The following is a 15,780-nucleotide window of genomic DNA, read 5'->3' on the forward strand; positions in this document are numbered from 1 at the left end:
GACACTTTACCAAAGAAGCAATGTTAATGGCAAGTAAGCATATAAAAAGATGCTCCGCATTATACGTCGTCAGGGAGTTGCAAATTAAAACATCGAGATACCACTACACATCTACTAGAATGGCCAAAATCTGGAACTCTGGCAAGGATGTAGCGCACAGGGACTTTCATTCATCGCTAGTAGGAATGCAAAATGGCACAGCCACTTTGGAAGATAGTTTGGAAATTCTTAAAAAACTAAACACACCCTTACAATATGATCCAGCAACTGTGCTCCCTGATGGAGCTGTAAACTTATATCTGCACAAAAACCTGCACAATTGGATGTTTACATTAGCTTTATTCATAACTGCCAATACTTGAAAGCAACCAAGATGCCCTTCAGTTAGGTGAATGGATAAACTGTGGTCCATCCAGACAATGGAATGTTATTCGGTGCTAAAAAGAAGTGAGCTATGAAGCTTTTCAGGCCATGAAAAGACATGGAGGAAGCTTAAATACATATTTTGAAGTGAAAGAAGCCAATTTGAGAAGACTACATATTGTAACGTTTCCAACTATGACATTCTGGAAAAGACAAAACTATGGAGACAGTAAAATGATCAGAAGTTGCTAGGAGCCAGAGAGCAGGAAGGGGGATTAGCAAGCAGAGCACAGTGGATTTTCAGGAAGGGAAAGTACTCTACATGATAATAGAATGATGGATCCATGCAGAATGCACACCACCAAGATGTAACTAATATAAACTATGGACTTTGGCTGGTAATGACGTGTCCGGGTACATCCATCCATTGTACCAAGTGTACCACTCCAGTGGAGAATGTTGATACTGGGGGAGGCCATGTATATGATGGGGAACAGTAGGTATATGAGAAATCTCTGTACCTTCCTCTCACTTTCTCTGTGAACTGAAAACTGCTCTAAAAAGTAAAGTCCATTAAACAACAAAACACAACCCAAAAGCTCTGCTGGAATTGTAACTCTCTGTGTGTTAACATGCTCAGTGGGAGCCTAACAGCACTACGTGCAGAGCTGCATGGCAGCCAGATTTCTTCATAGAAATCTCTGTGCTCCATAAACATAGTAAAATAATATTTGTAGTTTATTAGTACACAAGTTTAGTAATTCTTCATAATTCACAAGCTTCTAGTAGGCTTCCCTGATCTATATTAAAAAAAAAAAATCTAGATTTGCATGTTTATTTGCTCCTAAGAAAAGCAATTCTCAATCAGTTTGTATGTAGTTCAAGAGGAGGCCTCCCCCAGCCCACCACAGGAGATGAACTACATTTGTCAAATTATTGATCTTGGATAGCACCCTGGATTTGGTAATCACATGATTAGGCTTTTTTTTTTTTTTTTTTGGTTATTAAACTGGTGTTTGATCTGGTGTGTGTCAGTGTCATTACACCTTACAATAAAATAGGGACTATAAGGGTTGTTCCTTAACTACATTGGAATGATGTGTGACGTGATCAAACGACAGTAATAAGATTTATTGCAGAGAGAAAAGTAACTCCACTAAAACGTTCTTTTGCTAACGCACACAGAATCAATATGTAAATACGTCTAGATAATAATCCTAAAAAAAAAAAATCCAAGATTACCGAGTGATGCAGTCTTCTGCTTGCTTCTCATTGTTCATCTTGTGATACACGACAGCACCTATGGCCAGGGGGCCTGCATCCCCGCAGAGGAAGGTGATGGAACGCTTAGTCAAACTGTTCAGACTTTGCTTTACATAGCCATGCGCCATCTGTAGGTAAGCAGGGTCCCCAAACACGTCATAGAGATGTAAGTAGAGCAGAGCGATACCTGAGAAGCAATAAGAAAATAATGTAAAGATGAGGAATGGCCTGTTGGCTGTATTATTTTGGTTTGTTGCCAACAGACAGACATTTCACCAAAAAGCAGCTGGATTGTTGACAAGCCATACACATATGTAAATTATCCAAAAGTTCGGATGCCCTTAGTTCTAGACTCAGCTTCATTACCAAGCAGCTCTAAGAATCAGACACAGGCACTTGTTCTGTTTCTTCATCATGGCAACTGTAAATAACAGGCACTCTAAGACCCTCAAAGAATGCTAACTGAAGTTTATTATTAATCCTTGTCTCACTCAGACTGTGTGTTAATGTGTTATTCTTGATGATTAAATGACAGGTTATTGAAACTCCGGTTCTAAATAGTCACCTGTTTAACAAATAATCATTTACTTAATCAATAAACAAGTAACATTTGTTCTTGTGAGCTAAAGAAATTCAAAGACTAGGGAGTGAAAAACTCAATTTCTCTTTATATAGAAGATAGTTTTTTTGAGTGAGAAGGTAGGTAGAGTAACCAAATTCCCTACTCCAGTATCATTCCAGGCAGGGATTATAAGAAAACTATTAAGTTATGTGAGATCTGAGAAAATAAAGTCAATTCCTCCTTAATTTTGTTTTCTCTGTGAAGGACTCAGCCACTTTAGGAATTATACTGTAAAAACTGCCAATGACTTTTGCTTTGGGCTGTACTCGATTTGCTTCTTACCCTGCTCTTGAATGCCTGCTACATATATAAAATTGAGGCATTGTCTGAATGTCCTTATTCCAAATGCTTGTCACAGTAGATAGAGCTTCTGTCTGAAGCTGACTGATCTCAGGGCAGACTCAAAGATGTGGAGTAGGGGACCTGCCTGCCTGCAGCATTTCTAGAAAGTCATCTCTCCCCTTAAAGTACATTTTCCAACTCATTTACCATTTTTAGAAGATATAGAGCCTCTGTTTAAATCTAAATTAATAGAGCCCATCTCTTCGTGGATTTCAGTGTAGTAAAATGCAGTCTGCAAAATTACTTTTCACTGTACTGAGGACAATTTTAAATTTAGATAGTTTTCTCATTTTGCATGGGTAATCTCCAAAGCTTTGTGCTACAGACAATTCAATTTCACATGTATATTAAGGCCAAATTTTCATTTCCTGCCAAAGTTAATAACCTTGTCTGCTCTTTTAAAGTGGCTTGGTGTTAGTAATTCCACAAGCTGATGATCAGACATACCAATGCTGAAGGTCTGTAGACATAAGTGTACAAAACCACATATGTAAGGCGAAAAAAAAAATCTCCTTTTCACAAATGATCAGTGTCAAGAGCTTCTTCTACAATTAGGTTCTTAAATGGCTTCATCTCCATCCACACTAGGCATCTGCGGGCGATCCGTTTAAATTGTTACCCTTTCATTTTGGCCTCCTATTCCCCTTGCTGCCTGAACTCCCCTAATTAAGTTCTGTAAGCACCACAGCCAGATAATGACATGACTGAAGTCTGAGAAAATACAAAGTGATTAAATACAAGCCCAATGATTGTTTTCCTTTTCAGACCTTTGTCTCTCATTATAAACAATTCCTCTTGGCCTAAATCTTTAACAAACAAAACCCACTGAAGTTTGCAACTGTAAGGTCGGATGCATTTCTCAGACAAACAGGTAGTCATTTCTCCAGTCCACAATATTTCATTCATTTGAAAACCTTTTTCGTTTTCATCAGCAGAGGATGATCCTTCTGGCTTCTGGGATTCTACAACCTCAGGTTCTGTTTCTCTCCTTTCTCTCATACTGGGCCTCCGTGTCCATATATTTTGATTAAGCAATCTGCTGCACCTTGCAGTTTGCAGCAACCCCCCCCCCCCCTTTAACAAAAACACCCATGAATGAAACGGTTTAAAGTAAGAAAACACCCATGAATGAAACGGTTTAAAGTAAGGAGTGCTGCTGCCAATTCGAGAAAGTTTCCTGGACAAGCCTACTAGAAAACAATCTAGGTCTAGGGTATAAGACAAAATGTAGAAGTCGAAGACATGTAATGCCCCAATATTCTGTACCCCAGATGCCCTTATCTAATAGACAAATGGAGGAACTGTGTATAGCTAAATGTCTTGAACTTGATCCTTATGATCTTCCAACAATATTCACACACATGACATCACCTTAGCATAAATACCAAATGCTGAGAGGTAACTAGCAAGGTGGGAAATAAAGACACAGCCTTTAGGGCCCGGCAGAGAAAACTCACCCAGTCCCCTTACATATACAGTTATGCTTGTATCCATTCATAAACTATTCCCCAAGTAGGATTCCATTCTCCAAAGGACACTGAACATCATGAGAAAGAACACCGTAACTGACTACTAGGATAACAACCATCAAAACTGCTCATGAGACTCAACACAGGATGATATATAGAATTTAATCTTTTTAATGTTTCCTTTTTCTTTTTGTCACAGGATATGTTATTTAATCAGAGTGTCTGGAGCTTAAATTTGAATAGTGGATAAAATTTCCTTCTATATTATTTGCAAAAGGTAGAATAAAGGAGATTTGCTTCCTTCTTCTCTTTCACCTTTTCTTCCAGAACAGAAAAGACTGAAGTGAAATTTAAATTTTGATTGCGGGGATCCCTGGGTGGTGCAGCGGTTTGGCGCCTGCCTTTGGCCCAGGGCGCGATCCTGGAGACCCGGGATCGAATCCCACGTCGGGCTCCCGGTGCATGGAGCCTGCTTCTCCCTCTGCCTATGTCTCTGCCTCTCTCTCTCTCTGTGTGACTATCATAAATAAATAAAAATAAAATCTTAAAAAAATAAAAAATAAAAAAAATAAATTTTGATTGCTTTTAATTGTAAAAATATGCTCCAAATCATTTTAGATTTTAGATTTTATTAAAAGAAAAAAAGAAACCCACTCCCCTCCCTTTTAAATCTGGAGGGATTTTGACATTTTCATTGACATAAAATTGATGTTAAATATTCTGTTTCTTAGATGGTCCACTCTACGATAACTATTGTTATTAAGCTATGAAAACTAATGCTTTTTTGGTCTGAGTTTTATGGTCTTTTTAGATTTAGTCATATATATGACTTAAATTTATTGACATATTCTAAATGGGAAAATATTCCACATGAAGAGAGATACAATGAGAATGGAATAAAGCAAAATCTAATCCATTATTTGCCCATTAATACCAAACTTATTAAATATGACCAATAAGCATCTGGGGTAACTAATTCTGTTAGGTAATGAGTCCTCTCCTTCAGGAATTGGAGGTTATTCCCACTCTGTTGGTCATACTTCATTTCCTAAAGGGTACAGGAAAGTTGTAATAGGGATGCCACTTCTATTTTACATGAAATCCAGACAAATTTAATATCAGTAAAAAACCAATCAAGTACCTTTTAGAATTAGGCATGTGAAATCAGTAAGCGTTTTAGAAATGCCATGTTCATTCTTTATTCACAGCTCTGGAGACTGGCTTAGTGGAGAAAGAATTGACAGAGGTGGACAGAGTATCCCCTCCATCTCTGGGGAAAAAACAATACAACCAAGGAGAAGGAAGTATGTATGGAACGTGGACCAAAAGGGGAAGGCTGAGAATGAGCCAGTGCATAGTACTCCCAGCAAGTGGAATTACCTAAAAAGTTCATGTGGATGGGAAGGCTAGGGGATGACACGGTTAATAGAGATAGACTCCTTGGGGGTTCAAATTATCAAAAAATCAGACACAGGTTTGATGCTAATCTATGGATGGTTTATATAAAGGAGTTATAAACCTTTTATATACCTTATAAACCTTTTATATTATATTATTATTTTATATATTATATATAACTATATATTATATAGTTATAAACCTTTTATATAAAGGAGTTATAAACCTTCTAAAACCATTTTTTTTTTTTAAAGTAGGCTCCACACCCAAGCATGGAGCCCAATGTGGGACTTGAACACACAACCCTGAGACTGAGACCTGAACAGAAATCAAGAGTTGAACGCTTAACCAACTGAGCCACCCAGGCGTCCCAAAAAGGATTTTTCAAAGATAACCCTATGGGTCAATCCAGATGCGACTGAATATGCAGGACTTTATTAGGGAATTGGATCCTAGTCATGTACCACATGAAGAGTGCTACAGGCCATCACACCAGCTATTACATGCTTTGGCTTGGAAGCCATACATGCCACTTCCAACTGCAGCCCCTGGACTAGAAGAGGTCACCTCACCTAATTACATTGAAGTTGAAAGGTTTAACCCTCCTGGGAGTCCAGAAAGAGGGGGACACCAGATATAGGTGAGCACGAGACATATCTAACACAGGGCCTGGCAGTGGGGAAGAGGCAGAGACAATGAGCCAAATCTTTTACAGTTCAGGTTTGAGATGTTCATCAGACATCCAAGTGGAGAAGTCAAGTAGGCAGTTGGATGTGTCTTTTCTTAGGGAAGAGAGTCTGGACAAATGTCCTTAAAAGGTGTGGGGAATCACTGACTACTGGAACAGTCAGTGATTCTCTGATGCACTTCAGGAGCAAGTGGGCTAGAAGATTCATCAATCCAGTGTAGGTAGGGGTTGTTTTTAATAAAAACAAAAGCAAAGTACCCTTCTTTTTGGTCTGAGGCTAGAAGAAACCCAGACATTTATTACTTTGCTCTTACAACTCCTAGAGCTTGTTTGGTTGCTTACAACTGTGGTGTCCGATATGAGAGCTTATAACCATAAGTGTCTAGAAAGTTAATTAAAAGTAACCAAAATTTAAAATTCAATTTCTCAGTCACACTAGCCATATTTCAAATGCTCAATAGCTACATGTGGCTAGTGGCTGCTGTAATGGACAACAAAATAACATTCCTATCACTGCAGAACATTCTAAGGACAGCACTGCTCTGAACACCAAAGATAGATGTCACTGTGCATAAGAAGTTCAGGAAGTCTGGCACTGCCCTCATATCCTAGAAATCAGTTTTTGGAATGTTGACAACTAACTTACTTGAAAGAAAAAAAAATAATGACATAAGGACCGAAGAAAACTTTGCTGTAATAGGAATCTGTCCTGGTTCTTAGTATGGAAGCTCTGAACTAGATTTTTCTACTGTTTCCTTCTGTAGCTATTACTCTGGGAAGGGAGGGTAAACTGCTTAGGGATACTTCTAAATCTGCAATTTCCTTACTCAGCTACTTATTCCCAGTAGTACTATAAATATAGCCAGCTGTTGAGAAGTAATTAATACTAAGCCTTCAAATTTCTGAGGGATCATTAGTCCTATTCATCTTGACCAATCAAGACCTTCGTGTGTCTCAAATGTATGTGGACATGATAAAAATCTCCACAGATGTATGAACTCTCAAAAACACTTGTCTATAATCCTGCATTTTAGAGATTATCTCTTAACATTATTCATTTATTTTATAACCAGTCTGCACTAATGTGAGAACCTCTGGCATGGTACTTCCTCTCTGTAAGGTATATCCTTGTAAGTGAGGTCTTTTAAAGATTCTCTTCATGTACTCTGGTAGGAAAAGTCATGCTTAGATTCAAATACTGCTGGAGTCACTAGAGGTACCAGCTAGCACCCAAAGAACAGGTGTCAATAGTTTTGAGTGTTACTGAAACAGAAACTCCCTAGAAGGGTGATGGGCTTAATCTGAGTTTCAAATAAACTGTTCCCTAATCAAAACTTTGAAAGCTCATAAATTACCATGGTATTTTCCCTTTCAGGTTTATGAAAATGTGACAGTTTTCTCTCATTAACTCCATACAGGGTATGATCACCTGTCTTTCTACATCAGGTTGGTACTTTCTGATACTGTTTTGAACTGTTTCTCAGTTTTGTGAAGGTGTCTAAGTGCATTTTTATTTTTTCAACAGAATTACAGTTGTCTAGGGTTGCCTGCGTGGTTCAGACCACTAAGCATCTGACCCTTGATTTCGGCTCAGGTATGGGGTAGTGAGATCAAGCCCTGCATCAGGCTTTGTGCTCAGCGGGGAGTCTGTTTGGAATTCTCTTTCTTTCCCTCTGTCCCTCCCCATCTCTTTCTCCCTTCCTCCCTTATAAAAAAAAAAAAAAAAAAAAATTATGGTTGTCTTGAGGGCAGGATTTCCATTCCCAGTCACTGTCATTACTGTGTACAGTGCTCTCCACAGAGCCTGTATATCAACACTGCCTCGACCTGGTATATCTGCTCAACTGTCAGCTTAAAGTCAAGTGTCACAAGCTGCTGTCCACTGAGAGCTGCTCTTCTCCAAATACTTGAGTACAAGTAATATGGCAAAACCAGTTGTGACTGTGTACCATTAACCAAACAGTATTATCCCAAACAATGTAGTAAAGAAATGGGGGCAAAGATGTGCACTCAGAAGATGTGCTTTTTCTTTTTGTATTTCTAGAGCTGATTGTCTAACTGGAAAATTCGATTTTTAAAAAAGGAGACCTCATACTTTCCTCTTCCTTCCCTCAGTGCCCTGCCTCCTATCAAAATAGGAAGTGTCCCTAGTCTTTTATTCAGGCTGCCATTAACAGGTGATCAATCTTTCAACAGAGTAGTCATTAAAAGTGCAGGCTCAGGAATCAATGTCTGGGATTGAAGCTGCCAGCTACTCGCTGTATTTTACCTCATTTACTAAACCTGTCTATGCCTAAGCATGTTTATCTATAAAATGGAAATAACCATGTTACTGTGATTCATGCTGAACATTGCAAGTCCTTAGCACATAGTAACTACTCAATAAATGCCCAACCCCATTAGACTGCGAGCTCCAATGTGTTGAATCAGTCCACTTTGTCTCATCTCTGATGCCTGATTGAAAAGGACAGAAAGTACAGAGGGAAGCAAACTCTTCTTCCCATGTTCCTGCCTCTCTCCACCCTTACTGGCTCCTCGGACTAGAAAAATGTTTCTTGTACTTGTGCCATCTGGCCCCTCTCTTGAGCTTTCTGGGAGTCTTATCTGTCTCCAGGCATTCCCTCTTCTCTTTCCTTTTTCTCATATAGTAATCCATATTTGGACTATCCAGATGCTTGGTTTGAGTTTAAGGAGGTAAATTCAAGTCAGGCAGCAAAAAAAGACACCCCCTTTATATCCAGGGCTAAACAATAGGCTCTCTCTCCAGCTTTACACAGTATAGAGCAGATATTATGAGCTCTAATTTCTTAGTTCATTTCTCAATTGGACCAGAAGCCAAGGGAAAGAGATGTGATCGACTCTTCTGCATCCTAAGAGATATGAAATAAGTTGAATTCCACTCTTTCCCCATTCCTAGTTTGGTTTAAGTTATTGTTTTTAGTTTGTATAGGTGGTAGCTTGAATAGTAATGGCAGGACACTCTCCATTTGCTCATTCATTCATTCAATACATATTTATTAAGCACCAACCTTGGACCTGGCATTGGGTTAAATGCTTAAGTTACTGGAATAAAAATGACAAAACACTTCCCCAGTCTCCTCGCTGTTGTCTCTAAAAGGCAAGTTGCTTAGATAGGTCTTCTTTCTTTCCCTCCTGTCATTTCTTCTAATCTATCAACATATTTTTCCTGCTTTCGATGTTTCATCCAAGCACACTGGTAGCATTTAAATCCTATAGCTGTTTCAAGCCTATATCTCAGCCACTTAAGATAACCTATGTACAATGACATCAGCACTGCAGAAAATGCAGTCTGAAAGGAAGCAAGTGGCAATGACACTCTGGCAGTTCTCTATCTAGTTGTCACTGCAAAGGGCTGTAATTAATCCAGCAGAGATCCACACCCTTTATTCCTTCTGCTTGCCCAGACAGCTCTGGCTGGGAGGCATAGGTGCTTCTCATGAAGGTGAAGGACATCTGCGTAGATCTCACATTAGACACTGAAATGCTGGCTCTGACTGAAGAGCTATGTAATAAAAAGATCAAATTGCAAAGAAAAGATACCTGGCCAGAGAGATTCCTTTCAAATAAGTCTGGTATCAGCAGAAACTAAGCCCCAAATGCTAAAGCTGGAGCTCAAAGGCTATACATTTGGCAGATCAGAGGAACAGCATCTTGAAACACTTTAATGACTTGCATTTAGAGCGCAAGTTAATATTACTCCAGGGATTATGCTGCATATCCTCTTATTTAAAATGTTATCTAATACTTGAAAAGAGAAAATATATGCTGATCTTAGCCTCATTAACTTTGTGAGTTGGTTATAGAAGATTGGGTTATGTCTTTTAGAATTAAAGCCCCTAAGAGTCCTGTGTGTGTGTGTGTGTGTGTGTGTGTTTTTAAGCGCGAGCTGATCATCATTTCCCTTAGGAATCATCAGCGTTAAGAGTGGGAAAAAAATGAAATTAGATGAGGGTTGGCACTTTCTCTCATTCTCTCTTAAAGACACTGGTGAGATCAGCTATCCTTGGGTTTACTTACCTCTTCTACTATGTTATCTGCAAGGGAAGCAATCTTTTCTCCTAAACGCTTATTTCTAACACAAGAATATTTCATCTGCTCATTTAATTCTCTATAATAACAATTCCTCACTAGTGTTCCATAATTTCTACTTTATAAGGCACTTTAGAATCTCTTCCTCCCTGAAACCTACACCTATCTGGAACAAAACCCAGAGCAGCCCAAACATAGGTGCTGTTAGACCCTCTGGTGAGTCCCAACAGATTCCTGGACACCACTTTGGACCCCTTGACAGCTGACCATGGGGTTCATCTTAAGGGCCCTGCATGCCTATTTGTCTCTACTGTCTGCTGCTGTGTGCATAGGCATAAAGAACACTTCTTGATGCAGCATATAAAGAACCGGAATGTTTGCCTTGCTTCCCAAGCTGGGAGTGCATTCTGTAAAGAATTCTTAGGTAAATCTACCAGGAAAGGATTATGGCTAAGAACAAACAATTCAGTGCTTATTGCTGGCATATTTTATACAATAATATAATGATGCGTTATACTTCAATGTACTAAATTTTATAAAGGACGACTCCAGTGAAAAGAACTATTTCAAGGGCAGCCCAAGTGGCCCAGCAGTTTAGCACCGCCTTCAGCCCAGGGTGTGATCCTGGAGACCCAGGATCGAGTCCCGCATCAGGCTTTCTGCATTGAGCCTGCTTCTCCCTCTGCCTGTGTCTCTGCCTCTCTTTCTCTGTGTCTCTCATGAATAAATAAAATCTTTAAAAAAATTAAAAAAAAAAAAGAACTATTTCAAATATCACTCATTAACAGCTGTAAGAGCTACTGATTGTTTTCAGACTATGGGTGCTACTTCATATAAGAAGATCCTCAACGAGTCTTTTCAAATACAAGCAATTATGAGGAAATGCTTCTGTTTTGGCCCAGTTAATTTTCTATCCTGAAACCATATCCTAATTCAGGATTCGGAAGTACAGAAGCAACTTTGGTAGCAAAATGCTGGAGATAACATTGTTCTGGCTACAAATGCCCAAAAATCCTTCCAGGTTTACTTTATGTCCAGTCCCTAAACAACTTCTTCCTGGAGACTATTTAATAGTAAGGATTTCTGCCTGTCTAACTCATGTTTCCCTCCTTCTTTCCAAATTCCTTTCATGTTCTATCTACTCTAATTTTTTCCTAAAACACGTAAGACTGACTAGTCATTAGCCACTTCTAAAATGTTTGCACAGAATGAGTATCATCATGTTACCACTGCTCGAATTACTCCATCTTACAAATTATGTGTAGACCTTCTTCACTTACAAAATATGTGGAGTGAACCCGAATATAGAAGTGGAGAGTAAATACACAGACAAGGGCACACACTGTCATGGGGTAAAGACCAGGTTTCTAAAGCCAGACTCACTGCATGGAGTCCTCACTTTCTCACTGGCCATGTGACCTTGAATAGGTACTCAGCCTGGTTTTGCTTCAGTTTTCTCATCTGTGAAACAGGGATACATATAGTATCCATGCCATAGAGTGGTTCTGAGGTTTAGGTTAGTCATTCAATGCAAAGCACTCAGAATGGTGCCTGGCATATGACATTAGTTACTGGCATATGTGCACACACACACTCTGGCTCCTGTCATTCAAATGTCGATCCTAACAATATTTTATTAATAGCAATCACTTTTAATCTTTACTTTTGTCCTTTAACAGTAAAATGATCATGAAACTGCATATTGGGGCAGCCCCAGTGGCGCAGCGGTTTGGCGCCACCTGCAGCCTGGGGTGTGATCCTGGTGACCTGGGATCAAGTCCCACATTGGACTCCCTGCATGGAGCCTACTTCTCCCTCTCCCTCTGTCTCTGCCTCTCTATGAATAAAATAAATAAAATCTTAAAAAAAAAAAGGAAATAAAAAGAAACTGCATATTGATGATCCTCATTCTCTTGGGAACTAAAATTTACTGAATATATTTATTATTAAATTACTGAATTCTTGTTTCTGAACATCAGTAATAATTTTTTTAACTCTCAATTACTGTCCGCAAAATTTATTATTCACAATACTTCATTCCTGGATAAGCATGAGACCCCAGAGCAATATATTGCCATAACTGCCTCATTGGCCAATATGAGACAGCTGCAAGGTTTGAAAATTTCTCCCTTCTTTTCTTTCGAAGGGTCAAGGCATTTTCTCTCTCTGTTATGAGTAAAAAAAGGTAAAAGTCAGGAATACAGGTTATAAAACTGCACTGTGGCAACCCATAGGAGTAAATATGTAGGCTTTAGTGAAAATGATGTCTGAATCCTATTAAAAGCCTATGTTAACTGTTCTCGCCACTGTGTTATATCCTCTGCTCCCATTTTACAATAAAACCAAGATAATTTCAGTTGTCAAATAGTTTGTAAAGTGAATGTACTTTCTACAGCAATGATTCGCTTCTTCTTTTTATTTAAACCTATACATATCACTCTTACCAATAAAGCATTATGCACACAGTGTTTTCTAAAACATCTAACATAGAGGTACAGAAATTCTACTAAGTACCTTGTCACTGTTAGTTTCAACTTTTTCCTAAAAAAGACATAAAATGGGAAAAAATGATGGAAGTCCAATTTTTCTGTTTTAAGTACATACGGAATATTAAAAACACACAGTAGTTCATCTCTTCACTAAAACTCTTTCACTTTCAAGATCAAGTGAGCAACTGAGGCAATTACAGTCATAGCATGAATGTGGTATTATGAAGCTGGGCAGCCTAGCTCTGTTGCTTTTTTTTACTGTCATGAAGCAGAAACACAATCACATGATTATGGGTTTACTATGGATTGATGCGTGGTACAAACAAATTAAGGACTTTATAACCTGTGACAAGCAAACAAGAGTTTGAGGGGAAGTGGAAAGGAGAGGCAGAGAACTGTTTAGTCAAGCTGAGAAAATGTGAACATTTCATAGTATTAAAGTTTAGAACCAGTTGTAGTCCCTTTCTTGATATAAGTTACACTTAACTCTAGGAAAATTATTATGATTTGGCATTCCTACAATACGTCCTTCCGATGGCAGGCTTTATGAACGACTAATACTTATTAAAAAGAAAAAAATTAAAATGAGTAAATTTTGAAAAATTTGTATCTTGAAACGAATTCCATATGTTAAGTCTCCCTAGAAACACAGAACGGGCAAAATATTGCTTAAGAAATTTCAAAATATAGACAAAAACTCCTCCCAAATGGACAGACATTAGAGATCTTTTTGCAGATGGAAAAAATGAAGGCTCATTGTCTAAAGGAGAATAAGAAAAAGGATCTTTCTTCTTCTCATACAGGACTTATGGCAGAGATTGCTAGGTCTTATCCCCACATGCACTTAACTCCAGCTAACAGACTACATTTACTATTCCTCCTTGCTAAGTGTGACCATGTGACTATGTTCCAGCCAATGAGAAGCAAGCAAAATTGAAATGTTGAATGGGGCTTCCAAGAAGTCTTTTAAAAGGGGAAGAATGCATTCTTTTTTCCCCACCGCTTTTTCCTTTCTGCAGCCTGAGAAGTTGATGTAATCCGTGAATCTTCAGCAGCAATCTGGCCAAGAGGTAGGAGCCAGTGGCTGAGGGATAATGAAGTAGAAAGAAAAGAATCTGGGTTCTTATTGACATCCTGAGGCCTCTATATCAACTTTGGACTGCACTGGCCTTTTTTTACATAAGAGAAAAAATAAACTTTTATTTAAGTCACTTTATTTACTTATTTATTTATATTTTTTAAATTTATTTAAGTCACTTTAATTTTGATTCTTTTGGGTATATGCAACAGAATCTAATCCTATTCTAAATCCTAATTCTTTCTGAATGAGCATTAACTATCAGATCATACTCCTATTGGGGAATGAAACTTAACAAAATAGGTGGTAATTTAAAGTTCTACTTAATAATAATCATGAAGTTTTCTCAAAGTACATAATGATAACTTTTAAAAGCTTTCATTGTAGACTGACAACAAATGCTCAATAAGTACCAATGCTCTAGAAGGTGATCAAGTTTTAAAGGTTTTCTAAAATAGCATTTCCCAAAGTAGTATGATTTTGGACGTGTTAGCAACAAGAGCAAACAACAAATTAATATTTACAATTATATGACACTAAATTTGGTGACCAAAGTTAAATTTGGTGAACAAAATTAAAGAGAATCCTTATTTTCCAAAAGGTATCACTCTTTGGAAGACACTATGGGGAACACACGAAATAACATACAAATCTACACATCATTATGTAAACACTGCTTAGACACACAACAGCAAATATTTTTGTGTCAAAATGTTTATGAATGCATTTTTTGGTGATAAAATTGCAATAATAAAGAGCTCATACTTAGTAAGATACAATAATGGGAAGAGAAGGCATCGACATGATTTTATGTGTTGAATTAGCTTTAGTTTCTTATGCAATTCGGTTTCATGCTATCTAGATTGAACACTAGCAGGGAAGAAAAGCATTTTATTTACGGTAACATTGAAGGAGACAGTCCATTTTATGTGGGAATAATGGCTTTTTAACAGTGCTCAATTAAGAGACATTTAGGACCCCTGCCTCAAAAGCCATTAGCAAATTTATCTGGAAGATTTTATGCTATATCATAAAACGGCCTAAACTGCCTAGTATGCCAATTTGCCTAAGACTCTTGCCACATAAGCTGCTTTCAAGAGCCAGCAATAAGTATCATAAATACTTAAATATAAAAAGTTGAAGGACATTGGCATTCAAAGGAGATGACACTGTTAACTCATACTGCCAAAAATTTAAACACAATTGCATTTTGCTTTGGTGTGAAATTTTCCTATTTCCATTTCTATTTAACCTTTAGTTTTTCAAATAGCCCTGGCAGTAGAGGGCCTGATTGATGGTTTTTCTTAACATTGTCAACTATTAATTCAAAATCGAAGTCAAGCTCCATCGTGAGGCCCAGAAATCTGTGTGTTGGTGACAAGCACCAATGCCTTAAAGTCAAATTCAAATTCCTTAAGCTGAACACTTGTTCCTCCTTATCTCCTTTTCAGTGTAACTGGAACACACGGAGTCTCTCAACTGTGCATCCTTGAGATTACAAAGCTATCTTTCGGTCTGTCTACATTAGCGAACTAACTGAAGTTCTTCAACATTCCCTCTTTGGTTTGTCTCTCACCTCTTTGACACCTATCTACTATTTCTTCTCAAACTTTCTCCAGCCTCTCAATGACTAGAAAACAGTAAATGCAAACCAACCAGCAATGACTATTCAGAAGGATAATTCACAGAATCTCCGGTTTACTCTATGTTGATGTATGGATATGTATTAGGTGAGAACTTCCTTTTTTTTTTTTTTTTTAAAGAGACATCTGGGTGTGTTTTATTTTCTGTGGATACATTCTCCTTACTTCTTTACTTCTGTTTCACACACTATATTCTGGGACTCTTCCCAACTCTTCCCACTGTAATTCCATCTCCAAATTATGTAATGCTAAACAGCAATTTTTCTTTCTACAAGCCGCCATCCAAATTTGTGGCAGGTATGAATTCCTTGCCCTAAATTCAGAGCACTGTTAAAAATCCAGATACCGAGGCCTCTAGCTAGGCTGAGAGCACAG

The 15,780-nt window shown here is 38.1% G+C and overlaps 2 protein-coding genes across 5 annotated transcripts in view; one reads left to right on the forward strand and one right to left on the reverse strand.

Annotated features, from left to right (window-relative positions):
• The window catches only part of CPS1 (carbamoyl-phosphate synthase 1), a 354,353-nt gene that overhangs the window by 152,290 nt on the left and 186,283 nt on the right, over window positions 1-15,780 (forward strand). The window lies entirely within an intron of this gene.
• LANCL1 (LanC like glutathione S-transferase 1) overlaps window positions 1-15,780 on the reverse strand; it is a 37,158-nt gene that overhangs the window by 16,960 nt on the left and 4,418 nt on the right. For both annotated transcript variants that reach the window (XM_025441639.3, XM_035711027.2), the window contains exon 3: window positions 1,606-1,813. In XM_025441639.3, coding sequence (XP_025297424.1) covers window positions 1,606-1,813 — 208 coding nt within the window. The remainder of the gene's footprint in view (window positions 1-1,605; window positions 1,814-15,780) is intronic.

This window comes from Canis lupus, chromosome 37, assembly GCF_003254725.2.
Source record: "Canis lupus dingo isolate Sandy chromosome 37, ASM325472v2, whole genome shotgun sequence".
In the NCBI taxonomy this organism is placed as follows: Eukaryota; Metazoa; Chordata; class Mammalia; order Carnivora; family Canidae; genus Canis; species Canis lupus.